The sequence below is a fragment of the Procambarus clarkii genome, chromosome 21, assembly GCF_040958095.1.
Source record: "Procambarus clarkii isolate CNS0578487 chromosome 21, FALCON_Pclarkii_2.0, whole genome shotgun sequence".
NCBI classification, from domain to species: domain Eukaryota; kingdom Metazoa; phylum Arthropoda; class Malacostraca; order Decapoda; family Cambaridae; genus Procambarus; species Procambarus clarkii.
Genome location: NC_091170.1, coordinates 46,856,261 through 46,884,165, shown reverse-complemented (window position 1 = coordinate 46,884,165; position 27,905 = coordinate 46,856,261). Strand labels below are relative to the sequence as shown.

Sequence of the window (27,905 nt, the reverse complement as noted above, 5' to 3'; positions counted from 1 at the left end):
TCCGCCCACAGTATGTGTGTGGCGTTCACTATACCGCCTACAGAATGGGCATGGGGTCCACAATCACCCACAGGATGGAAATTGTGTCCACTACCGCCCACAGGATGGGTATGCCTCCATTGCCGCCCACAGGATGAGTATAGGGTCTTATATTTCATTGATGGGAACATCAAATCATTTGATGTTCCTAATTTTCTGATGGGAACATCAGATCATTTGGGAATGCATTGGACATGGGAGTAGGGAATGGTGGGGAGGACAAGAGGATGGGAGTGGGGGATGGTACTGATGACGACGGGACATGGAAGGGGGTAATGGTGGGGGAAGACAAGGGGACAGGGGAGTTTGGGATGGTGGGGACGAAGGGACAGGGGAATGGAGAAGGATGGGAAGGATAAGGAGACAGGAGAGTGGTGGATGGTGCGGAGGACGAGGGAACAGTGAAGAGGGGAATGATAGGGAGGCCGGAGGGACGGGGAAGTGGGAGATGGAGGAGAGTACGAGGGGACGGTTGAGTGGAGAATGGTTAGAAGGACGAAGGGACAATGGAGTGGTGGATTGTGGGGAGTACACAGGGATGTGGGAGGGAGGAAATGGTGGGAGGACAAGAGGATGGGGGAATAGGAAATGGTTGGGAGGACGAAGGGACAGGAGAGTGAGGAATGGTTGGGAGGACGAGGGAACAGGGGAGGGGGAAATGGTTGGGAGGACTGGGAGAGAAGGGGAAGGTTGCTGAGAACGCGTGGCCGGGTACAGCTAGTATATAAATAAAAATGAAATGTTCGTTTATTCAAAATGGCTAATCTCCGAAAGTTCTGCATCGATTGCTTTGAAATTTTCACACAATGTTCCTTTTGCATCCGAACGAGTTTTTATATACATACTATATTATTTTCCCGGCTGTGATGGGAAAAAAACATGATCTTTTTGGAAAAACTATGTTTTTCATGTGAGAGAAATCTTCGAAACCAATTTACCGATTGCTTTGAAATTCTGACACAACGTTCCATTCGAATATGCACGTATTTTTATATACCTACTATATAGATGCCTCACCTGTGATAGGTAAAAACATGTTTTTTACTAAAACAGCACCATCTGTTGCCCGTAATAGCCACTCACCCACTATACTAAATATGTTATGAATTCCATTTTAATGTTTCTAATTGCATTGATAAGTTTAATTTTCATAACTTACTATTTATTTTAATTTTGCTTTAATATTTTTGTGTGACATTATGTTGGAATTGAGCTGTGTTGTTTACCATACCGTGCATTTCGTAAGTATAAGTATAGATCCCACACCTGTGACAGGTAAAAACATTTTTTTGTTTTTAAAAAGGCACCATCTGTTGCGCGTAAGAGCAACTCACGCTGTACTAAATATATTTTGATTCCATTTCAATATTTCCAGATTCATTGATAATCTGAATTTTCATTGATTTTGAATTATTTTCATTTTGATTTAATTATTTTGAGTGACATTGTGTTGGAATTGAAATTTGTTGTTTACCATACCGTTCATTTCATGAGTATATTTTATTTTTTTTAATTTTTCACTGTTTTTCATTTTCATTTTTTAATTCTTTTTCTTATTTTTCAATGATGGGAACATCAGATCATTTGGGAATGCATCTGACGAGGGAGTGGGGAATGGTGGGGAGGACGAGGGGATGGGAGTTGGGTATGGTGGGAAGGACAAGGGAACAGGAGGAGGGGATAATGGTGGGGAGGACGAGGGAATGGGAAAGTTGGGGATGATGGGGACGAATGGACAGGGGAATGGAGATTGGTGGGGGAGGACAAGGAAACAGGGAAGTGGGGGATGGTGGGGAATTCAAGGGGACGGGGGAGGGGGAATGGTAGGGAGGACGAAGGGACGGGGGAGTGGGAGATGGTGGAGAGGACGAGGAGATGGTGGAGTGCGAAAAGGTTAGAAGGGCGAGGAGACGGTGGAGTTGTGGATAGTGGGAGGACATAGGGATGGGCAAGGTAGGAAATGGTGGGGAGGACGAGGGAACGGGGAAAGGTTGGAATAGTGGGGAGGACTGGGAGACAGGGGAAGGGTTGCTGTTGCTGAGCCACAGAAACGCGTGTCTGGGTACAGCTAGTGTGTGTGTGTGTGTATATATATATATATATATATATATATATATATATATATATATATATATATATATATATATATATATATATACATATATATATATATATATATATATATATATATATATATATATATATATATATATATATATATATATATATATATACATACACATAAACTCATACATACACACATACGTACACATACATGAAACGGACAGAGAGAAGGATCTAGGAGTTGATATCACACCAACCCTCTCTCCTGAAGCCCTCATCAAAAGAATAACATCTGCTGCGTATGCGAGGCTGGCTAATATCAGAACTGAATTCAGGAACCTGTGTACGGAATCATTCAGAACCTTGTATACCACATATGTAAGACCAATCCTGGAGTATGCGGTCCCAGCATGGAGCCCGTACCTTGTCAAGCACAAGGCGAAGCTTGAAAGAGTTCAGAGATATGCCCCAGAACTAAGAGACATGAGTTACGAAGAAAGGCTGCGGGAAATGCACCTCACGACACTAGAAGACAGAAGAGTAATGGGAGACATGATCACTACCTACAAAATTTTCAGAGGAATTGACAGAGTAGATAAAGATAAACTGTTTAACACGGGTGGTACGCGAACACGGGGAAACAGGTGGAAACTGAGTACCCAAATGAGCCACAGGGACGTTAGAAAGAACTTTTTCAGTGTCAAGAGTAGTTAACAGATGGAATGCATTAGGAAGTGATGTGGTGGAGGCTGACTCCATACACAGCTTCAAATGTAGATATGATAGAGCCCAGTAGGCTCAGGAATCTGTACATCAGTTGATTGACAGTTGAGAGGCGGGACCAAAGAGCCAGAGCTCAACCCCCCCAAGCACAATAAGGTGTGTATACATTTATGTCTCTCCTACTCTGATAGGGTAAGATAGCTGATAGAGAAACTAGTGTGTTATTAAACACTTAACCACTGAGGGTGATTAAGATGCTTTTGCAAGCTCAGGTTATATAGTTACATCACATACATACATTGTATACATTGTATACATTGTATATGTATACATTGTATACATCTCTGCTGAGAGTAGTGACTGGAGCAGGCTATTCTGCATCTCAGAGTAGTGACTGGCCCTGACTATTTTTTGCTTGAGAGTAGTGATTGGACCTGACTATTCTGTGCGTGTGAGAGTAGTGTCTGGCCCTGACTACTATGTGTCTGAGAGACTGGCCCTGACCACTGCCTACTTGCCAAACTCCCAAACATCTGATCATTCCGCTTTTTTTTACTAATTGACTTTGGTTCATAAGGCCATTGGAATTGTATTTATTTTTAAAACTTCTTTTTAATTCTGATTTTCCTTTTAATTGCGTGTCTCATAAATATGTTTCCAAGCAACATATATACGAGGTGTAGGAGATGAGGAAGATGCCTGTATGATGGTGTTAACGTGTGCTTCACTCCCTGCTCGGCCAGCACGTGTTACTTAGCGGGCCAGATGGTGGAGCACCTGCAGCAGGAGCACCCAGACATGGTCAGCGAGAAGGACGTGTTGTGCGTGAAGGTGGCCGCCCTCTGCCACGACCTCGGCCACGGACCCTTCAGCCACTGCTGGGAGGCTTTCATCAGAGCTGCCAATCAAGATGCAAACTTTTGTGTAAGGAAATGCTGTGAATACTTGTCCTCTGTGTGATGCATGGCGCTATGCCTCGCATCCTTCATGTTGTATGATACACTCTGCATCACTAACCACTCTCCATGTTGTATGATACACTCTGCATCACTAACCACTCTCCATGTTGTATGATACACTCTGCATCACTAACCACTCTCCATGTTGTATGATACATGCAGTGCCACTCCCTACCCACGAAGGAATGATACTTGCAGCATCACTCATGCATCTCGTCATTTGCAGGTTTGCGCACTATCTTCGTCCCATTATGATCTGTATCGCATTATTCAATAGGAAAATACAAAATTAGGCACAGTTGATGTTCTATACGGGAAACACGTCCGTCAGCTTCTCTTTCCTTTCTCTCTCGACTCCAGAAAAATAACTCCTTCCATATTATTATAGATGGTTAGTGAGATGAAGGTTGTGTGTTGTGTAGATGGTTCCATTGATGAAGGTTGTGTTTAGTTAATGAGCGAATGACTGGGAGGGAGGGAGTTACCAGGGGAAAGCGCCAAGTCTTTACGACTATATAACACTTGGAAGGAGTCAGAATAAAGATTTGGGATGTGACGGGTGAAAGGAAAGCTGCCCAACCACTTGGACGGTCGGGGATTGAACGCCAACCTACATGAAGCGAGACCGTCGCCCTACCGTCCTACCCAAGTGGTTGGGAAGTGATGATGGTTATTCTTATGAAGGTCAGGCTTAGTGTGGGGTATTTTCGCAGCAGGATTTTGTTTGTTAATTTATTTATGTATTAAATTAATAATTTTTTTAACTTACTTTCATAGATAATTAATACTTCAAAGTGGATTGTATATTTATTAATTTATCCTGCTACGTGTTTAGCTGATCTCATATGTGGTGGGGGGGGGGAGTTATGTACGTAGCCTATTAATCAAATAATTGATAATGTTAATAAACTATTGAATTATTAATGTTAATACTACTTCTAAAGTGGGTTAGTATAACAGTAGACTCTTATCCGGTAGGTAGAGTATAGCTTAGTAATAGGCACTGTCACATTGACAAACTCATGTCACATAGACGAAACTCATTGGTTTAAGCCCTAATGGTGATCTTGAATGTTTCCACTTGCACTAGGACGACTCCATTTAATTTCTTCTTCCCTTGGGCTGCACCTCTCGAGTAACTAATAAGTAGTAACCTGCTACTACTATATACCGCATATATCAGGGAAGAAATTTTGTATTATAAAACGAGGGCTTACTCTTGTGGTATTGTTGTCCTACGTCCCAAAAATTAATTCTAGACACAGAATAATTTGCCAAATATATCTGAGCTAATAGACTAACCGAAATGGCAACTTCCTTAGGTTTGTAACAATTAGTGACTAATGTGAGTCACGTTGCCCTTTGGGATTTGCTGGTAGAGTTATAGTGGTCACGTAGTATACTCATTGTCAACTCAACAACCTCGTGACGTATCAACTCCCCAAGATAGTGCACTGTAGCCACACACACACCATGGCTGTTTTGTTTACAATATGGCTGCCTCCTTCTCCCTCCCCTCTGGACATGTCCAGAACCGGTTCGTTTTGTTTCGAGAGAAGTAGCTTATTTAGTATATTTAACTACTGATTATTATTGAATATATGATTAATCCCAATAATTTGTTTATTGTGTTGCCAGTTCTGAAACTGGAAGATGTTTAAAAGAACATTAGTTAGCTGAATTATGTGACGAAATCTGATTGTACCGGCCTTTCCCATTCTCTGTTGTCTTTTTATAGCTAATGTAAATTGGCAAAATCTTATGGCGGTCAGTAATGTTAGAAGGTTAGTGTCAGAATTTCCAACATTTAGTGTAGCTGGTTACAGTGATGAAGGTCGTGTTTAATGGAGATAGTTACAGTTCTGAGAGTTGTGTTTAGTATAGATGGTTACAGCGATGAAGGTTGTGGTTAGTGCGCGAGCCCTGAGCATCTGGCTGGCCCACTAAGTGTTACGTGTTTTTTGTTACAGGTTTTACTTGGGCGGAGTATGAGTATTTCTGACTCGTATCGTAGCTTCAGTAGGATTATGCTCAAAGGGTTTAACAACTTCTTCTGTTCTGTTGAATCTTGGTTTAAATCTTAGTTGGAATGTAACTGTGCACTGTGTCAGATAATATTCCAGTCGTCTGTTGTGACTGTAACTGTGTTCCGTGTTAGATAATGTTCCAGTGGTCTGTCGGGCATTTCTCCACAGTGCTGACATTTCCTCTCATCTTCCGGAACCTGTAAGCCTATTTCCCATGCACATGGGTATCCAAGCCTGATGCGACGTAAGTGTACTTCTGCTCTTGTACCACGTGGTAACACGCTCTTGTACCACGTGGTAACACACGCTCTTGTACCACGTGGTAACACACGCTCTTGTACCACGTGGTAACACGCTCTTGTACCACTTGGTAACACACGCTCTTGTACCACGTGGTAACACACGCTCTTGTACCACGTGGTAACACGCTCTTGTACCACGTGGTAACACACGCTCTTGTACCACGTGGTAATACACGCTCTTGTACCACGTGGTAACACACGCTCTTGTACCACGTGGTAACACACGCTCTTGTACCACGTGGTAACTCACGCTCTTGTACCACGTGGTAACTCACACTCTTGTACCACGTGGTAACACACGCTCTTGTACCACGTGGTAACACACGCTCTTGTACCACGTGGTAACACACGCTCTTGTACCACGTGGTAACACACGCTCTTGTACCACGTGGTAACTCACGCTCTTGTACCACGTGGTAACTCACACTCTTGTACCACGTGGTAACACACGCTCTTGTACCACGTGGTAACTCACGCTCTTGTACCACGTGGTAACTCACACTCTTGTACCACGTGGTAACACACGCTCTTGTACCACGTGGTAACACACGCTCTTGTACCACGTGGTAACTCACGCTCTTGTACCACGTGGTAACTCACGCTCTTGTACCACGTGGTAACACACGCTCTTGTACCACGTGGAAACACACACTCTTTTACCACGTGGAAACTCACACTCTTGTACCACGTGGTAACTCACGCTCTTGTACCACGTGGTAACTCACGCTCTTGTACCACGTGGTAACACACTATTGTACCACGTGGAAACACACACTCTTGTACCACGTGGAAACTCACACTCTTGTACCACGTGGTAACACACTCTTGTACCACGTGGTAACACACTCTTGTACCACGTGTTAACACACACTCTTGTACCACGTGGTAACTCACTCTTTTACCACGTGGTAACATGCGCTCTTGTACCACGTGGAAACTCACACTCTTGTACCACGTGGAAACACACTCTTGTACCACGTGGTAACACACTCTTGTACCACGTGGAAACTCACACTCTTGTACCACGTGGAACTTCACACTCTTGTACCACGTGGTAACATGCGCTCTTGTACCACCTGGTAACTCACACTCTTGAACCACGTGGTAACTCACACTCTTGTACCACGTGGTAACATGCGCTCTTGTACCACCTGGTAACTCACACTCTTGAACCACGTGGTAACTCACACTCTTGAACCACGTGGAAACTCACACTCTTGAACAACGTGGAAACTCACACTCTTGAACCACGTGGAACTTCACACTCTTGAACCACGTGGTAACGTAGTAGGACTGCAGGCTTCCCTGACATGACCGTGCTTGACATGGTGAGGTACGTGCCGGAGACGTACATTGACCGCAAGTATTATCTCATACTCACACACGTGCAGGTAAATAACACAGGTCGGAAAACCAACACTATTTACCAACTTTCAAATTAACATATAGAAAATGAAACACAGTGGAAATTTCCTCAAATAGAAAAGGGGATATCATTTCCACATGTCGCAATTAGAATCACCAGTTATATTAATGAGAAACGTTCATAATACAGAAGTCTTTGAACTGTAAAAATAAAATCATAAAATAAAAAAAATCATAAAATCATCATAAAAACATTCCACTTGAATTCAACTTAATTATCAGTACCAAAATCGAGTAAATGTAGACCCTCGAACCACTTGTGCCATCTGGAGAACAAGGGGTGCGTCAGGGGGAGGGTGACCTTAGGCAGCCATTAAATTTATCAACAAAGTCTCGAGTGGAGTTCACTTCGAGTTCCACAGAAATTTCCCTTGGACACCAGTGTTACGGGATTACGTGTTCTCGTTATCAGCGCGCATCGTCTACAATAAGGGAGATGTTCTTTCCGAAACTCGCTTATTACCTGTTTCATTCTTGATCAGAAATGTTATAGTTAGTTATAGAGTGAACAGATTAGCGCGTGAACGAGACACAAAACCAAGGTAAATATTTCTTGGTCCTTATCTCATAATCAATATACTTTATTTCCCCTGATATAGCTGTCATATTAGGATTACTGCTATTATTTGTGAGTGCCCTTGGACAGGTGGAACAGAAGAGGAACAAGAATTAACACTAGTTACCTAGTTCACCAGTACATGGTGTTGATGCAGCCTCAGCCACGAGCACTATGTGGTGTGATCATCCTTGTTCTGGTGGACAAGGCCCACTATATACAAGATAAGCTGTAGTTAATTCAAGTTAAATATGTAATCTAATATTATAGAGAATGTCTATTAAACAGTAACTTATATTGTTGACTACATACAATCCATAAACCCCACTGAATGTGTAAGGAAATCGATTTGGGGGAATTTACAAGAATTTACAAAAGTCCACTTCAAACAACAAACAGTTTACTATCGAAAATAAAAATTAACGTAAAATATAAATTACTATATAAATTAATATAAATTAAATAAATATAAATCTCACAGGTCAATTCCCCACAAGACAGACTCCCCAGAACCACACTGGGTACAGGGTGGGAACCACACATCCCAGGCAGGGCGAGATTGATTGATGATTGATGAAGATTAAGTCAGCCATGAGATGGCACGGGCATGAATAACCTGTAACAGGGCGAGACGTGTGGGCAAGTCTCCTTACACACATTACGAAGCAATAAGATGCTTATCTTAACATACTAAGAAGGATAGGTAAGGTCGGTGTTTTCTATGAAGCTTTTCAAGGTAAACTAGTATGTTTAGTATGTCACATATACACGTATTTAATAAGTCAATATTGACTGTAAGAAAGTGCGAGAACGGGTTGAACTACAGAGCGCATGAGGAGGCGAGTGGGTGGAGCAGGCAGTGACGTCACGTAGAATGGTAAACAAGCCCTGGCGGTGGTTGACGGCTACACGCACGTCGAAGATTCGAGTGACAGGACACTAAGTGGCGGTGGAGGTGGTGGCGGAAACTAAGTTGTTCTACCTCTGACAGGTGTCTGAAGTAAAGTCATGAAAAAGCACTTAGGCAGCAGCACTCTCCTTAGTTTACTCTAGGTCAGTGAGTCACTCACTGACACTAATACTAACATCTCTAAGTGACCTCGATCTCACATTGTCACCAAATGCAAACTAGTTGCATGCATGACGCACTCTGCACTGCTGGATGCCACTCAAGTCAGTTGTAGAGAAATCTTGAGAAACCATTCTCTTGCAGTCGTCAATATATTAATGGCCCTGTCCCTATAATTAATGTTAAATGATCAAAATTAAAATATATTGTGTTCATTAAAATTTAAGCGTTCCATATATGAATGGAAAGGTTTTTAAATACCTGTTGAAAAATAGTTGCCTTTTCCCTGTTTGTTTTAATATTAATGCCTGTGTTTGTGTATTTGCAGCATGAAAACATGTCAGTGCATATATTTGAGGACATATATAATAGCATGAAGAAAACGTTTGAAAGTGAGGGTTTGAAAAAAAATGACATAGATTTCATCACGGAACTTATTGACCCACGCAGGAAGGACGAGCAGGAGCAAAAGAAATCAGATGACCCGGATAGAAAAAGAAGAAACATGTCTTTCTTCTATGAGGTAAGTCAATGTATATATTTGAGCCTTACACACACGCAGGCATGCACGCACGCACGCATGCACACGCACACACACACACACACACACACACACACACACACACACACACACACAGACACACACAGACACACACACACTCACACACACACACACACACACACACACACACACACACACACACACACACACACACACACACACACACACACACATACACACACACACACATACACATACACACACTCCAGGGGCCTCGTAGCCTGGTGGATAGCGCGCAGGACTCGTAATTCTGTGGCGCGGGTTCGATTCCCACACGAGGCAGAAACAAATGGGCAAAGTTTCTTTCACCCTAAGTGCCCCTGTTACCTAGCAGTAAATAGGTACCTGGGAGTTAGTCAGCTGTCACGGGCTGCTTCCTGGGGTGTGTGTGTGTGTGTGGTGTGGGGAAAAAAAAAAAAGTAGTTAGTAAGTTAGTAGTTAGTAAACAGTTGACTGACAGTTGAGAGGCGGGCCGAAAGAGCAAAGCTCAACCCCCGCAAAAACACAACTAGTAAACACAACTAGTAAACACACACACACACACACACACACATCTGACCACCTGACCTGAAGTGACCATCTCTGCCCCCTCCCACCCCCCAGTTTCCCACGCATTTCCCCCCCTACAAAGGCACACGCACGAAAGCACGCACACGCAGGCAACAAGGGAGAAAATCCTATCCAGGAAGACCAGACTTGTGAGGTTAGGGAGATACGAGGACGTCTTTTTGCAACGGGACATGACAAGGGAGGAGAGAAGGAAGGCTGCAGAAACAAGAAGGAGATGCAGAGAAAGGGGTAGGGATATGGGAGCCACAGGACTTAGCTCCGTGTCTCCAGGAACCTCAGAAGGGAGTGGGAATCCCCCCACCAGCAGACCAGCATCCCGAGGGAGGATTGTAACAGAAGCCTCCCACCAACCAACCCCTCAGCCATCTCCCACCAATCGCCTGCACCTCCCCAGACAGTAAAGTCCCCCTTCAGACCATGCCCCCCATGTTCCCCGATCCCAGACCCCCCATGTTCCCCCCATGCTCGTTTTCTCCCCCAGCCCCTACCCCAGACCTTCACTGTTCCTGCACCCCGTGCCCTTCCCAGTTTCCCCATCCCAAGTTCTCCTCCCTACCCCACCCCCCTCCCTCCCGGCCCCCCTTCCCAGGCTCCCCTCCCCTTGCCAACCCCTGACCTCCCAGTCAACCCACCCCAGTCTACCCTGCATACCCCAACCCGTAACCTCCCACCACATGCCCCTCCAGCTCCCCCATCACATGACCCAACTAATCCCCAACCCCGGACCCCCTCAGCCACTTCACGACAGCCCCCCCCCCTAGCCCCCCTGTTCCAGACCTTCCCAGCCCTCTCACACCCCAGACCTCCCAGGTCCCCCATCCTAGGCTCACCCATCCCAGACATCCCTTGCCCCCCAACTCCAGTGGAATCAACAGAAACTGAGAATGGACAGAAGAGAGTCAGCTTCAAGGTCATGTACACGAACACAGTTGGGATTATAAACAAGGCCAGTGAACTTAGGGAAAGAACACAAGAAGCAAACCCAGATGTAATTGGACTCACAGAAACAAAACTCTCAGGAATCATAACGAATGCGGTGTTTCCCCAGGACTACACTGTAATAAGGAAAGAGAGGGAAGGAAGGGGAGAAGGCGGAGTGGCTCTACTGATGAGAAAGGAATGGAGTTTCGAGGAGATGGTTGTTCCGGACTGTGAAGGGTTCAGAGACTTCATCACAGGCACCATGACGATGGGAGGACCAAGAGTAGTAGTAGCAGTGATATATAACCCACCACCAAATGAAAGAAGACCCAGGCAAGAGTATGACAGAAACAACATGGCAATTAATATTATCATTGAGAGAGCAGCCGCTGCTGCCTGTAGAAACCGATCCCATCTGCTCATCATGGAGGACTTTAATCATGGAAGGATAGACTGGGAAAACAGAGAACCACTTGGAGGTGAGCAAACATGGAGAGCGAAGCTGCTAGAGGTGACGACTAGAAACTTTTTAAGTCAGCATGTCAAGGGTCCCACGAGAATGAGAGGCAATGATGAACCAGCAAGACTCGACCTAGAATTCACTCTGAACGATTCAGACATAAGGGAAATCGGTCTTGAAGCCCCCGTGGGTATGAGTGATCACAGTGTACTGTTGTTTGAATATCTGGTCGAAGAAGGATTAATGTACTCAAGGAAGGGACCAGAAAACAAGAGGCCGGCATTCCAGAAAGGAAACTATGAGGAGATGAGAAAACTCCTAACTGAAATAGCTTGGGAAACAGAGCTCAGAGGAAAGACGGTTCAAGACATGATGGACTACATCACACAGAAGTGTAAGGAGGCAGCAGACAAGTACGTCCCAGTCCAAAAGGAAAAAAATGAAATGGAAATGAGAAACCCACGGTTTAATCAGAGTTGCAAGCTAGCAAAGCAGCTAAGTAAAAGGGCATGGAGAAACTATAGAAACAACAGAACACTATAGAGCAGAGAAAGATACCAGAGCGCCAGGAATGAATACGTCAGGGTGAGAAGAGAGGTAGAGAGGCAATATGAAAATGACATAGCGAGCAAGGCAAAGACTCAACCCAAACTGCTGCATAGCCACATCAGGAGGAAAACAACAGTGAAGGAACAGGTAATGAAACTGAGGATAGGGGCAGAAAGATTCACTACAAACGACAAGGAAGTGTGCGAGGAACTCAATAAGAAATTCCAGGAAGTATTCACCGAGCAAGGAGAAGTTCCAGAGATAAGAGAGGGAACACCAACCCAGACACCACTAGAGGAGTTTGAGATTACCAGTGGAGAGGTGAAGAAGCATCTGCTAGATTTGGACGTGACAAAGGCCCGGATGGAATCTCACCATGGATCCTGAAGGAAGGAGCAGAGGCTCTGTGCCTACCACTCTCCATAGTGTACAAGTCACTGATAACAGGCGAACTGCCAAAAATTTGGAAGACGGCCAATGTAGTCTCAATATATAAGAAGGGGTGATAGGCAGGAGGCACTGAACTACATGCCAGTGTCCCTAACTTGCATTCCATGCAAGATGGTGGAAAAGATTGTGCGAAAAAAAGCTAGTGGAACATCTGGAGCAAAAGAACTTTGTAACACAACATCAACATGGGTTCAGAGATGGCAAATCATGCCTAACAGGATTAATTGAGTTCTATGACCAGGCAACAAAAATCAGACAAGAGAGAGAGGGCTGGGCAGACTGCATATTTCTGGACTTCCAGAAAGCTTTTGACACAGTACCACATAAGAGACTAGTGCACAAACTGGAGATGCAGGCAGGAGTGAAAGGGAAGGTACTCCACTGGATAAGAGAGTACCTAAGCAACAGGACACAGCGAGTCACCGTGAGAGGTGAGGTCTCGGAGTGGCGGGGAGTCACCAGTGGAGTCCCACAGGGATCAGTCCTTGGACCTATACTGTTTCTGATATATGTAAATGATCTTCCAGAAGGAACTGACTCATTCCTCTCGATGTTTGCTGATGACGCGAAAATTATGAGGAGGATCAGGTCAGAGGAGGATAGTATGAGGTTACAAGATGACCTAGACAATCTGAAGGAATGGTCTGACAAATGGCTACTAAAGTTCAACCCAAGTAAATGTAAGGTAATGAAACTAGGAGGAGGAACTAGGAGGCCAGTCACTGGATACCGAATGGGAGATGAAGTCCTACACGAAACGGACAGAGAGAAAGATCTGGGAGTTGATATCACGCCCACATCAAAAGAATAACATCAGCGGCCTATGCGAGGCTGGCTAACATCAGAACTGCTTTCAGAAACCTGTGTAAGGAATCCTTCAGAACCTTGTATACCACATATGTAAGGCCAATCCTGGAGTATGCAGCCCCAGCATGGAGTCTGTACCTAGTCAAGCACAAGACGAAGCTGGAAAAAGTTCAGAGGTATGCTCCTAGGTTAGTGCCAGAACTAAGAGGCATGAGTTATGAGGACAGACTACGTGAACTGCACCTCACGTCGCTGAAAGACAGAAGAGCTAGGGGAGACATGATCACCACATACAAAATTCTCAGGGGTATTGACAGGGTGGAGAAGGATGGATTATTTAACACGGGTGCCACACGCACAAGGGGACACAGGTGGAAGCTGAGTACCCAAATGAGCCACAGAGACATTAGAAAGAACTTTTACAGTGTCAGAGTAGTTAGTAAATGGAATGCACTAGGAAGTGATGTGGTGGAGGCTGACTCCTTACACAGTTTCAAATGTAGATATGACAGAGCCCAGTAGGCTCAGGAATCTGTACATCAGTTGACTGACGGTTGAGAGGCGGGATCAAAGAGCCAGAGCTCAACCCACGCATACACAACTAGGTGAGTACGCACAAACACCCCCTGCCCCCCCTCTCTCTCTCTCTCTCTCTCTCTCTCTCTCTCTCTCTCTCTCTCTCTCTCTCTCTCTCTCTCTCTCTCTCTCTCTCTCTCTCTCTCCCTTCTCTCTCTCTCTCTCTCTCTCTCTCTCTCTCTCTCTCTCTCTCTCTCTCTCTCTCTCTCTCTCTCTCTCTCTCCTCTCTCTCCCTTCTCTCTCTCTCTCTCTCTCTCTCTCTCTCTCTCTCTCTCTCTCTCTCTCTCTCTCTCTCTCTCTCTCTCTCTCTCTCTCTCTCTCTCTCTCTCTCTCTCTCTCTCTCTCCTCTCTCTCTCTCCTCTCTCTCTCTCTCTCTCTCTCTCTCTCTCTCTCTCTCTCTCTCTCTCTCTCTCTCTCTCTCTCTCTCTCTCTCTCTCTCTCTCTCTCTCCCTTCTCTCTCTCTCTCTCTCTCTCTCTCTCTCTCTCTCTCTCTCTCTCTCTCTCTCTCTCTCTCTCTCTCTCTCTCTCTCTCTCTCTCTCTCTCTCTCTCACTCCCTCTCTCACTCTCTCTCTCTCTCTCTCTCTCTCTCTCTCTCTCTCTCTCTCTCTCTCACTCTCTCTCCCCTTTCTTTCTCTCCCCTTTCTCTCACTCTCTCTCACTCCCTCTCTCACTCTCTCTCTCTCTCTCTCTCTCTCTCTCTCTCTCTCTCTCTCTCTCTCTCTCTCTCTCTCTCTCTCTCTCTCTCTCTCACTCTCTCTCTCTCTCTCTCTCTCTCACTCTCTCTCACTCCCTCTCTCACTCTCTCTCTCTCTCTCTCTCTCTCTCTCTCTCTCTCTCTCTCTCTCTCACTCTCTCTCTCTCTCTCTCACTCTCTCACTCCCTCTCTCACTCTCTTTCTCTCTCTCTCTCACTCTCTCTCTCTCTCTCTCACTCTCTCACTCTCTCACTCCCTCTCTCACTCTCTCTCTCATAGGGAAAAACATGTCAAGGAGACAAACTCGGGGTGACAAACGCAGGAGGACAACCACGGCAGGAATAAGCTCAGAGGAAGGGGAGGGACAAGGAAGCTTGGTTTAGGGATGCAATCTAACACATGTAGAGTGAATTCAGGGAAGGACTGAGGGTTATGAAGGAGACAGTATCCAACTGTCTCCTACATAACCTTCAGCTCATCCTCAGGATAAGCTGAAGATAGCAAAGGATGAAATAAAAAGCCTGAAAGAAAATCCTACCCAGGCCCAGATGCAAACCATCCCGCAGGAAGATGGTAATGTTCCTGTTCATGGGAATCTTACAATACAACCCTCATTTAAGGAATTGTTTAAAAAGAACCTTGAAGCTATGTCTACAGTAAGGGAAGTTGCCATGGAAGTGGCTTCTTCTCAGGAAGCAGCTAGATGTACTAGCTGCTGATAGAGAGAAAAAGAGTAGTAGTAGTAGTAGCAGGCATTAGGGAGCAAACAGGGACCAGCCCAAAGGAGCAAAGAGACAAGGACAATAACAGAGTTACCGAGATCCTTAAAGAGGTACAGATGGTGAGGGCTGACCAAAATGTTGAAAAGGTTTTCAGGCTTGGAAAATACAACAAGGAAAGAGACCGATTGATAAAGGTGGTATTCATGAGCGAGAACATGAAAGAGGATCTGTTAGCAAGGAAGAGCGGTCTAGAAAATGTACAGAAGTTCAAAAAAGTATTCCTGCAGAGGTATATGACAATATACCTCTGCAGGAATAGAGTGAGGGCAGCAGACGTGAGAAGAGAGTGCAGGGAGAGAGAAAGGAATCAGACAACCACAACCCCGAACCCTACAATCCCAGAGGGGAGTGGGGAACCCTCCTCAAACAGTTCAACAGCCACAGGGAGTGGAGCACCATCCCCACATTCTACCCAATAGACACCGTACCTGCCCCATCCCCTGACAGCCCCCCACCAAGTTCCTACCTACGGCACCCTCCCCCCCACCCACCCCCTCCCCCCACCCACCCCCTCCCCCCACCCACCCCCTCCTCCCCTCTCACCCCCCCTCCCCCCACTCACCCCTCTCCCCAGGACCTCCCTTCTCCCCTATCTCCCAACCCCACCCTTCTCCCACATGCCCTTCCGTCTCCACCACCCCCAAGCCCTCCATTCTCCCCCACCCCCCTTAGCCCCATCACTCTCCCCCCCCCCTAAGCCTTTCCTTCAGCCACCACTTCCATAAACCCTCCCTTCTCCCTCACTCCTCCCTTTCCTCCCCACGCCCCCCAAGCCCTTCTCCCTCTTCTGCCCCCCTTTCTCCCCATCCTCCCAAGTCCCCCCTTCTCCCCCATGCCTCTCCACCTCCCACACACCCCAACCCTCCCCCTCTCACCCCCCAACCCTCTCCCTTTCCCCCCAAGCCCTTCCTCCTCCACCAGTCTTCTCGTACCAGATCCTCCCAGCCCCTGCACACCCCAGGTCCCACAGGTCCCCCTCCCCCCCCCCCAGAGGAAGGGCAGAAGAGGGAGGAGTCAGCTTCAGGGTAATGTACTCGAACATAGATGGGATGGGATTACAAGCAAGGCAAGTGAACTAATTGAAAGGGCACAAGAAGTGAATCAAGATGTAACCGGACTCACTGAAACAAAACTCTCAGGAATCATAACGAATGCCATGTTTCCCCAGGAGTACACAGTAATAAGGAAAAAGAGGGAAGGTAACGGAGGAGGCAGAGTGGCCCTACTAATGAGAAAGGAATGGAGTTTCAAGGAGATGGCCATCCCGGGCTGTGAGGAATTCAGAGACTACATAACAGGCACCATGACAATGGGAGGAAAAAGAATAGTAGTATTAGTGGTATATATATATATATAACCCTCCACCAAATGACAGAAGACCCAGTCAAGAGTATGACAACAACAACATGGCAGTTAACACTATAAATTGAGAGGGCAGCCTCTGCTGCCTGTAGAAATAGATCCCATCTGCTCATCATGTGGGACTTCAATCACAGAATGATAGACTGGGAGAACAAGGAACCGGCTGGAGGCGAGGATACATGGAGAGCCAAACTATTGTAGCTGGTGACTAGAAACTTTTTAAGCCAGCATGTCAGGGAACCCACAAGGATGAGAGGAAACAATGAACCAGCGAAACTCGACTTAGTCTTTACTGTTAACGACTCCGACATAAGAGAAATCGGTTTTGAGGACCCAGTAGGAATGAGCGACCACAGTGAACTGACGTTTGAGTACTTAGTTGAAGAAGGGTTATTGAACTCGAAGGAGGGGTACTGAAAACAAAAGGCTGGCATTCCGAAAGGGAAACTATGTGGATATAAGAAAATTTCTAACAGATATAACATAGGAAACAGAGCTCAGGGGAAAGACGGCCCAAGACATGATGGACTGCATCACGCAGAAGTGCAAGGAAGCAGCAAACACGTTTTTCCCAGTCCAAAAGGAAAACAATGAAATGAAGATGAGAAACCCATGGTTTAATCAGATGAGAAACCCATGGCTAGCTAAGCAGCAAAGTAAAAGGGCGTGGAGAAACTATAAGAATAACAGGACACTTGAGAGCAGAGAAAGATACCAGATTGCCAGGAATGAATATGTCAGGATGAGAAGAGAGGCAGGAAGACATATACGAAAATGACATCGTAAGCCAGGCAAAGACTCAGCCTAAATTGCTGCCCAGCCACATCAGGAGAAAAACAACAGTAAAGGAACAGGTAATGAAATTAAGGATAGGGGCAGAAGGATTCACTACAAACGACAAGGAAGTGTGTGAGGAACTGAATAAGAAATTTCAGGAGGTCTTCACCTTAGAACAATGTGGGAAAATCCTAGCAGTTTTTATTCTTTTTCTTTGATGAATTATTACAAAATTACTTTATTTTTTAATTAACTTTAATATTATATTTTTTTATTTGATTATTTTTCTTCTGAGTTAGTTCTTAGTTCTTAGGAAGATGTGGCAGGTAGTGCCCTTCCTTTGGGTTATCATTTGTGACAACTTCAATAAATCTATCATCGAGTTGCTTCTGTATTATTTCATATGGTACATTTTCAAGTTCTCAGGATGTCTTTGTAAGCGCAACACCTGTGATCTTAACTAGTTTTGTGCCATTAAATGGTTGACGGGTAGCTGAGGGTGATTCAGCTTCCATGGTAACCTGGCCCAGTATTGATTATCTCTGTAGATTGACCAGACCACACACTAGAAGGTGAAGGGACGACAACGTTTCGGTCCGTTCTGGACCATTCTCAAGTCGATTATCTCTGTAGATAACTGAGTTCAGGTATTGTTTGTAAGTCCAGTCGTCATCTGGGCTAGGTTGTTCAGGGACAATGCCGAGAGTTGCCAGGTCCCATAATTTATGTACAGGGGGATCAAGCTCATCCTCGGACATGTCTCTGAATTGTAGTGGAGACTGTTCTCCTAGTCATGCAAATATTACTGGGCTGGCATGTTGGGCATGTTGGGAGTCTACAGGTATGGGTTGCTTCAGTCGTAATACTGGGCCTGTTAGCAAATAACCACTTGCAGATGGCAACAGGTTCATTCCCCGTTTTTCATCCTTTCCTTTGATAAACTTATGGTAGACATCTGATCCCATAAGGATTCCAATATTGGAGAGGTTGTCTGACGTGATTTTGTCAGCCAGTTTGATCCCCTTTGAGCAAGAGAGGGTGGGGAGTAAGAGAGAAAGAGAGAGAGAGAGAGAGAGAGAAAGAGAGAGAAAGAGAGAGAGAGAGAGAGAGAGAGAGAGAGAGAGAGAGAGAGAGAGAGAGAGAGAGAGAGAGAGAGAGAGAGAGAGAGAGAGAGAGAGAGAGAGATCTTCTTCATCTCATTCCTGAAGCTCAAACCTATGCTGATGACTGTACTCTAACCTTTACATACAGAAAGGAGGAAATGCTAACTGCTGCAAGAATCATTAATCACAAACTTTCAGCAATTTCTACCTGGGGTAGGAGATGGCAGGTCACATTTGCGGCTGAGAAGACTCAAGCGATGATGATAACTAGACTGCACATGGCGAATCGGACAGAACTGCAAATGGGTGGTAAATCCCTAGAGTTCACAGAAGAATTTGACATCTTGGGAATGAAGTTCGACTCTTCAATGACAATGAAGAGCCATGTGCTAAACCTAGCTAAAAAGGCAGCCAGGAAACTTACAGCACTACGGCGCATCTCATATCTTCTTGACAGCAAGGGATGCAAAACCTTATATGAAGCATAAGTTCGCTCCCATCTTGAGTATGCACCCCTTTCCTGGATTGCCTGCCCCCCATCTTTCGTCAGACTGTTGGACAAAGTAGAGAAACGGGCTAGAAGGCTTATCTCTAGTCTTGACCAAGTCTGGTGGGAACGGTCTGAACATGAGAGCCTGCAACACCGTCGGGACGTTGTTGGTCTTACTGTTATGTACAAGGCCAACATCCTCAAAGTTCTGCACTTGGCCCAACTCCGTGGAGTACCAGTAGTTCCCACTCGTAACACTAGGCTCTCAACCTTAAACAGTCTCATGCTTGAAGTGCCATTCTCAAGAACATCACTCCATCAGCGTTCATTCCTTCCGAGGCTTACTCGCATCTGGAACTTGTTCGCTCAACAGATTGATACACGGGAGAACAGGTCAACTGTTCACATGAAGACTCTGGCACACAGCTGGCTACAAGCTCGTCCTGTTCCTTATATGATTGTTACTTAATGTTTTTTAATGAATAAAGGCTACTCCTTCTAAAGCAAATAATAACACGCTCATAAAATAAATGGGCATCTAGGAGTAGGTTTCAACTTAGCTTACATAAGTTAAATATATGATAGTTCCCAATGTGTTAGTTTCAAAGTATACTCTTATGAAATAAATGAGTTTCTAGGTGTAGGCTTCAGATGAGCTGAGGTAGGATAACAGCTCTTGCTTGCAGTTTCACTAGGTATGTCATTAGGCATCCCTTATGAATCCTAGTCTTAGTTTAAAAAAAAAAAAGAGAGAGAGAGAGAGAAAGGTGGGGGATCTAGAGATGGAGAGAGAGGTGGGGAAGTGCGAGTGCGCGCGTGTGTATTTGTGTGTGTATTTATATGGAGGGGGATGCGTCGGAAACTGGGAGGGCGGGGAGGGGGCGGAGATGGTCACTTCAGGTCAGTTGTTGGGGGAGTGGGAGTTGGGGGGGGGGATGTTTTGAGTTAGTGGGATAGGAGTAAGAGAGGAGTGTGGAGTATGAGTGTTTGGGGGACTTATTGCCTTGCCACAAAAGTGTTAATCTTTTTTATAAGCATATTTCTGTGTGTTACAAGTGTGTGTGTGTACTCACCTAATTGTGTTTGCGGGGGTTGAGCTCTGGCTCTTTGGTCCCGCCTCTCAACCGTCAATCAACTGATGTACAGATTCCTGAGCCTACTGGGCTCTGTCATATCTACATTTGAAACTGTGTATGGAGTCGGCCTCCACCACATCACCTCCTAGTGCATTCCACTTACTAACTACTCTGACACTGAAAAAGTTCTTTCTAATGTCTCTGTTTCTCATTTGGGTACTCAGCTTCCACCTGTGTCCCCTTGTTCGCGTCCCGCCAGTGTTGAATAGTTTATCCTTGTTTACCCAGTCGATTCCCCTGAGGATTTTGTAGGTTGTGATCATGTCCCCCCTTACTCTCCTGTCTTCCAGTGTCGTAAAGTGCATTTCCCGCAGCCTTTCCTCATAACTCATGCCTCTTAGTTCTGGGACTAGTCTAGTAGCATACCTTTGGACTTTTTCCAGCTTCGTCTTGTGCTTGACAAGGTACGGGCTCCATGCTGGGGCCGCATACTTCAGGATTGGTCTTACATATGTGGTGTACAAGATTCTGAATAATTCCTTACACAGGTTCCTGAACGCTGTTCTAATGTTAGCCAACCTCGCATATGCCGCAGACGTTATTCTCTTTATGTGGGCTTCAGGAGACAGGTTTGGTGTGATATCAACTCCTAGATCTTTCTCTCTGACTGTTTCATTAAGTACTTCATCTCCTATTCTGTATCCTGTGTCTGGCCTCCTGTTTCCACTGCCTAGTTTCATTACTTTGCATTTACTCGGGTTGAACTTCAACAGTCATTTATTGGACCATTCACTCAGTCTGTCTAGGTCATCTTGTAGCCTCCTACTCTCATCCTCTGTTTCAGTCCTCCTCATAATTTTTGCATCGTCGGCAAACATTGAGAGGAACGAATCTATACCCTCTGGAAAATCATTTACATATACCAGAAACAGTATAGGTCCAAGGACTGACCCCTGCGGGACTCCACTTGTAACGTCTCGCCAATCTGAGACCTCACCCCTCACACAGACTCGTTGTCTCCTGTTGCTTAGTATTATAGTCTGTGGGTTGGTTGATGTTGTCGTCGTTGATCCTTCTCTATGGACAACCCAACCCACAACTCGGTAGAGTGTTTATACTAGGAGATCACCCTTGGCGCTTCTGGCTCTTGGAGAGGGGCCCAACGTCACACGTTTAGGGGATGCGGCTCCAACACTTAGCCTCGTTGTCACGTGCACACACCCACTCGAGCCGCTGTGACTCCCCACTCTCTCCTTATCAGATGTGATCCCCTCAATCCCCTATGACTTACTAGTATTACCTTCTACCCTGTCCACAGCAGTGGTTCTTGGTTCTTTCTCTCTCTCTCTCTCCTTCTTTACTACTTCCTGGGAAGCCTCACTTGGACAAGGGCAAACACCAGCAAATTGGGATACATTTACTGGACAAAGCACATACACGATACATACACACATATAATAATAATGAGTCCTATATTCTATAATATCACAATCAGGTTGCACTCCAACACCATCAGAACTCTATCATCAGCTTATCAAGTGGTATCCTATCTCCTGGTTCACCACCTGATACTATCAACCTCCTCAAGTTGATCAAGTCTACATACACTGTTGCACCATCAGCAAGAGAATACATATATGTATCTATAAATGTGTACCAAGAAAATCAGCATTTGAATGCAATAACATATCAGTATAAATGTTCATTGATACACAACAATGATCAATCGATCACTCTATCAGTCCTAGAACGCATACGTCTGTAGGTAATCCAGCCTACGACTGTAACTCTAAACTTCAGTGTAAAACACTCCTTGACATCAGAATACCAACAATCACTCACCTCTCACTGCGTCTTGCACGCCACTGACAACCAAACACTATCAACTCCCTATAAGTAATCCACCAGTACTTCCCTTCCACCTCTGGAAGTTCACTACCCTAATATCTTTAGGTTCTTCCGGGCTTCACTACCAGGATCCTCTGCAGCTCCTCCAGGCTGCTATCAAGAAGTTTCCTTGAGCAACTATGGTGCTCTACTACTTCTGCTAGGTTCCTCCACAGCTCTCTTCGCTGCTACACCACCTCTACAGAAGCACGTGACACTCCTCTTCACTGCTTCTTCTCCTCACAGCTCGAGGTCCTCTGCTCCACTACCTTGGAGTCTCATCAATTACCTCATCTAGGCTGGCTTCGAAGTTCTCAGCAACTTCTTCCCCAAAGACAAACCTGCAACCCATCGACACTCCAATAAAAATGTTTCCCCTTTAACACATAAACAAAAATTCACACAATATGTTTGTCTCCAACCTCTATTTGTCCTCTACATACAGTGAGAGTGGACTCTCCCGTTTTGGGCGGGTCCATACTCCACCTCGCCAGGCGGCGGTCCTCACTCGCTGGGAGGGTCTTCCTCCGTCAGGAGCCGGGCTCCCTCAGTCGCCAGTCAGAGCTCAGAGGGGACGGACGTCGCTCCGTGTTCCTCCCTTTTCACTCTCCTATTTCAGGCTTTCTGCCTTATTAAAACATGTCTAACTTATAAATAAACATCGCTACTGTCGCTGGGCACACGACCAACTACAAGCAATCACTATGAACTGGCGTATATCGTGCTTACCACAGATTAACTGATCGAGGGCGCTTTCCCTCTGACGGCGTCTGGTCAGGGCGCTCCACACAGCCCACGAAAATGCCTCTGAGCAGCTTATTGAACTCTGCTCGTCGACCAGGACTTGAGACCACAACGTTCCCAGCTCGGTTCCACAGCTGGCACGTCTACACACTTCTCTTCTCTTCGAGATATATCACTAGGGGTTCCCTTCTGGCGGGAGCTCACGGAGCGCGGCTTTCCCCTGCGATGTCTGGCACTCAAGTGAGGTCAAGGTCCTCCGGAAGCGAGCCTCACGCCTCCAGCAAAATGTCCACATCTCCTAGCCAGTCATTTATCTGTTTTCTCCTTCATTGCCCATAATCTCAAACTGTTATACATATCCAAGCAACTATTTTACATATGCATTATCACCTCAATATTTGCTAGACCTTCTAATCAGGTCAGGCTTGATGAATAACTCTCAAGGAGGGAGACTCGTTTCTCCTGTAGGCTGAGATCATAACACTCCCCTCCCCTTATTTTTGAGAGTTATTCCAGTGGCAAAGCTCGGGATAATACATCCGCCACCACACTGTCTCGCTCTTCAACCGATTGGTTCGAACGGTTGATCTGCTTACGTACCCCTTAGGAGTCTACAATTAGTTCGTTGCTCCTTGCAACATCTGGCTCACAACTCGCCCGAAACATGATCTTCTCACAAACGATTTGACTTCTCTGGCACCTCTTAGCTAGGCTGTCCTCCTTGGACGCCTGCAATCCATTGGTCCACTCTACTTACTGTCTCCACCCTCCGTTTCTTCGTCTTCTTCTCTTCACGTCCAGAGTCAGACATCTACTGTCTGCACCTCCTCTGTCGTCTTCACACTTCCATCTACTGCCATTATACTTTCATCTCCTGCCATCATACTTCACTTCCTCGTCTTCACCGACGATCCTCCCTTTTGTCTCCTCATTTATCCGAGACCTCATCCTGTTTGACTTCCATCGAGTCCTCGGCTTTCTACTATTCATCCATGCCTGCATCATCATCCTCTTCCCACATCTCTCACCTTTATACAATTCCCTTTCTTCTCCTTCAACTCTTCTTCGTTCCCTAAAGGTTTCTTCGAGCACTGTACTACACTTAACAGCACTCGACCGTACATGTCGCTTTACCTCTCCTTGTGTGCTCGTAAGCATCTCTCCACACATACTGTCTCTTCTCCTTTCATTTTCTCGGCTATTACTCTTCACCATCTCTCCTCCACGTTTTCTGTGAAACATGTCAACTCTTGACATCTCCCGCAACTTAACTCCATTATCCATATGCCTCTGTGCTCGTGGACCACTTGACGCTCTACTCTCGTCTTCAGTCTGTCCACATCTTTCCTCATTCCTACTCAGCACAGTTGCGTTCACCTTCCGACCCTTAATTTCAGCAGTCTGGGCTCTACTCAGGTCCGCTCTCTTCACATGATTCTTCTTCGGCTGGGCCATCTTCACTTTCGACCTCACCGAGACTTCATTTTCCTGGGCTGGACCTTCATCAAACAGCCACGCTATGTCTACGTCGATATCTTCCACCGGCTGAATCGACACTGTCTCACCTTCTCCAGTGTCTTCCTCGTCGGCCACCTCTGCCTTCGTCACTACCGAGACAGGGTTTTCAATGGCTTGGCGGTCTCCTGACTCATCTCCTCGGATGTCAGTCAGGTTCACACTCTCAGGTGTCCCACTCGTGCCGAGGCCTTCTGGGCACTCCTCTGGCACAGTCTCCGCCATGACTCTTGTCAACACCTTTGTCCCGCACAAGTCATTTCCCAGGATCACTTGGACTCCTGGAATAGGTATGTCGGGGCACACTCCCAACATCACCTCCGCCGATACATATTCCGACCTTAGCAGGACAGTGCATACGGGCATGTCACTCTCAGACAATAACCCATATACCTTCATCTTAATCCTGCCAGCTAATCGTCGATCATTCCCAATCAGGCTTCTCGTAATCAAGCTCTGATTAGCTCCGGTATCTCTTAAGATACCAACTTCTACCTCAGGTTGGCCTCCTATACTGATCCAACCTTTGCTCATGAACGGCCTATACCTCTCGTTCACTAAGTTCGCTCTCTGTGGTTTGTCTCGGAACACATTAGTATATTTACCTCGGGGGTCACACATGGCCAGGGTCACAGCTCTCTTGCCTTGCCGACAGTCTCGCATCACGTGACCCAATCCGTTACAATTGTAACATCTCATCTGTGAAAAATCTCTCCTATATGTACCAGAGTAGCTCTGACTGCCCACTCGTATTGGAGTTCCTCGGGCCAGACGTACTACTTGTACTCTGTGGAGCTTTACTGGACTCTTGATTCCCTGGATAACGATTAGTTTCTCGTTTAGCTCCTCCATCCTCACTTTCAGATGAAGTGCGCGACCTACTCTTCTGAGTTTTAGGGTACTTACTTTTATCTGCCCATTTATCAAAATTTTTCTCACCCCAGACTCTTCTGGGTCTTTCATAATTTCTTCCTCCCCAGACTCCATTGGGTCTGCAATTGCTGCGCCACGCCTCGCTTCTCACTCTGTTCTCCCTCAAGCTCCTGTACGCTTCAGTAATCATATCTGCCCTATCTGCGGCATCTTTCACCTCCTTTATCTCTGCCTCTTGGATCTTGAACTTTGTTTCGGGATGCATCATCTCCAAGAACTTCTCCATGACCATCAGTTGCTTCAGGTCAGCGTAAGATCCAACTCCAGCAGCCTCAATCCACTTCTGGAATCGTCTTTCCAGATCCCTTGCTGTCTCAGCAAACGTACATGCTCCAACTTTGATCATTTCTCTGAAGCGCTTCCTATAAGCTTCTGGGGTTAACTGAAACGAGCGCAATATGCTGCTCTTTACCGTGGCATAATCCTGGCACTCTTCCAGTGACAATTGGGTGTATGCCTCCCTGGCTGCACCGGTCAATCTTAACTGGACCAGCTGGGCCCATTCCTCCTGTGGCCACTCCTTGATGCTGGCTACTTTTTCAAAATGCTCGAAGAAGCTCTCCGCCTCTTCGGGAACAAACAAGGGAATGTCCTTCTCCCTAACCCTAACATCTGGTGGGTGTGATACCTGGGTGGTGCTCTCTGGCAACCTATGTTCAATCCTTTGCTCAGCCAAGGTTCTATTCGCTTCTATCTGCATTTGTTTTGTTCTCTCTTTTTCTTTTTCGACCTGGGCTTTTTCTTTTTCGACCTGGGCTTTCTCTTTTTCTATTTCCAGTCTGGTTTTCTCTTTTTCTACTTCCAGCCTGGTTTTTTCTTTTTCCTTCTCTGCTTCATTTTTCATCTGGAGTTCTAATTTCATCTTTTCCAGCTGGAACTGTCTCTCCTTGTCCTCTCGTTGTTGCTGCATCTGGAGCTCTAACTGGAATCTCTCCAAGCTCCTATTTCGGCTACTCCTGCTACTGCGGCTACTCTTGCTGCTCCTACTCGATCCCTGGGATCTCACGTCATCCTGCCCATCATCCTCCTTTCCACTTTCAGCTCCTTTCTGGGCTCCTTGCTCTGCCGCTTCACTTTTGGCTCTTAACTGCCTCAGGATCTCATCCTTCATCCCAGCTACTTTAGATGCTTTCAACCTAATGCCACATTTTTCTGCTATTTGTTTCAATTGATCCCTCGTGCAACCTTCTAAGTCCTCAGGCTTGCCTGACTCCACAAACGCTTGCACCTTATCCATCTTGTCCTGTGAGTCTTCCCAAGAGAGAGAGTATACACCTGCGGTCACGCAGTTTATTTCAGCAAGGGTGTACAAATCCACTCTTGGACAGGGTGTGGGTGTGTCAGTTCACTTTCCCGGATACAGGCCCCCAATTTATTATAGTCTGTGGGTTGGTTGATGTCGTCGTTGATCCTTCTCTATGGACAACCCAACCCACAACTCGGTAGAGTGTTTATACTTGGAGATCACCCTTGGCGCTTCTGGCTCTTGGAGAGGGGCCCAACGTCACACGTTTAGGGGATGCGGCTCCAACACTTAGCCTCGTTGTCACGTGCACACACCCACTCGAGCCGCTGTGACTCCCCACTCTCTCCTTATCAGATGTGATCCCCTCAATCCCCTATGACTTACTAGTATTACCTTCTACCCTGTCCACAGCAGTGGTTCTTGGATCTTTCTCTCTCTCTCTCTCCTTCTTTACTACTTCCTGGGAAGCCTCACTAGGACAAGGGCAAACACCAGCAAATTGGGATACATTTACTGGACAAAGCACATACACGATACATACACACATATAATAATAATGAGTCCTATATTCTATAATATCACAATCAGGTTGCACTCCAACACCATCAGAACTCTATCATCAGCTTATCAAGTGGTATCCTATCTCCTGGTTCACCACCTGATACTATCAACCTCCTCAAGTTGATCAAGTCTACATACACTGTTGCACCATCAGCAAGAGAATACATATATGTATCTATAAATGTGTACCAAGAAAATCAGCATTTGAATGCAATAACATATCAGTATAAATGTTCATTGATACACAACAATGATCAATCGATCACTCTATCAGTCCTAGAACGCATACGTCTGTAGGTAATCCAGCCTACGACTGTAACTCTAAACTTCAGTGTAAAACACTCCTTGACATCAGAATACCAACAATCACTCACCTCTCACTGCGTCTTGCACGCCACTGACAACCAAACACTATCAACTCCCTATAAGTAATCCACCAGTACTTCCCTTCCACCTCTGGAAGTTCACTACCCTAATATCTTTAGGTTCTTCCGGGCTTCACTACCAGGATCCTCTGCAGCTCCTCCAGGCTGCTATCAAGAAGTTTCCTTGAGCAACTATGGTGCTCTACTACTTCTGCTAGGTTCCTCCACAGCTCTCTTCGCTGCTACACCACCTCTACAGAAGCACGTGACACTCCTCTTCACTGCTTCTTCTCCTCACAGCTCGAGGTCC

The 27,905-nt window shown here is 45.9% G+C and overlaps 1 protein-coding gene across 1 annotated transcript in view; it reads left to right on the top strand.

Moving 5' to 3' along the window:
* LOC123760680 (deoxynucleoside triphosphate triphosphohydrolase SAMHD1-like) overlaps positions 1-27,905 on the top strand; it is a 277,020-nt gene that overhangs the window by 119,170 nt on the left and 129,945 nt on the right. Inside the window, exons 4-5 of the mRNA XM_069328381.1 lie at positions 3,570-3,750; positions 9,493-9,687. Coding sequence (XP_069184482.1) covers positions 3,570-3,750; positions 9,493-9,687 — 376 coding nt within the window. The remainder of the gene's footprint in view (positions 1-3,569; positions 3,751-9,492; positions 9,688-27,905) is intronic.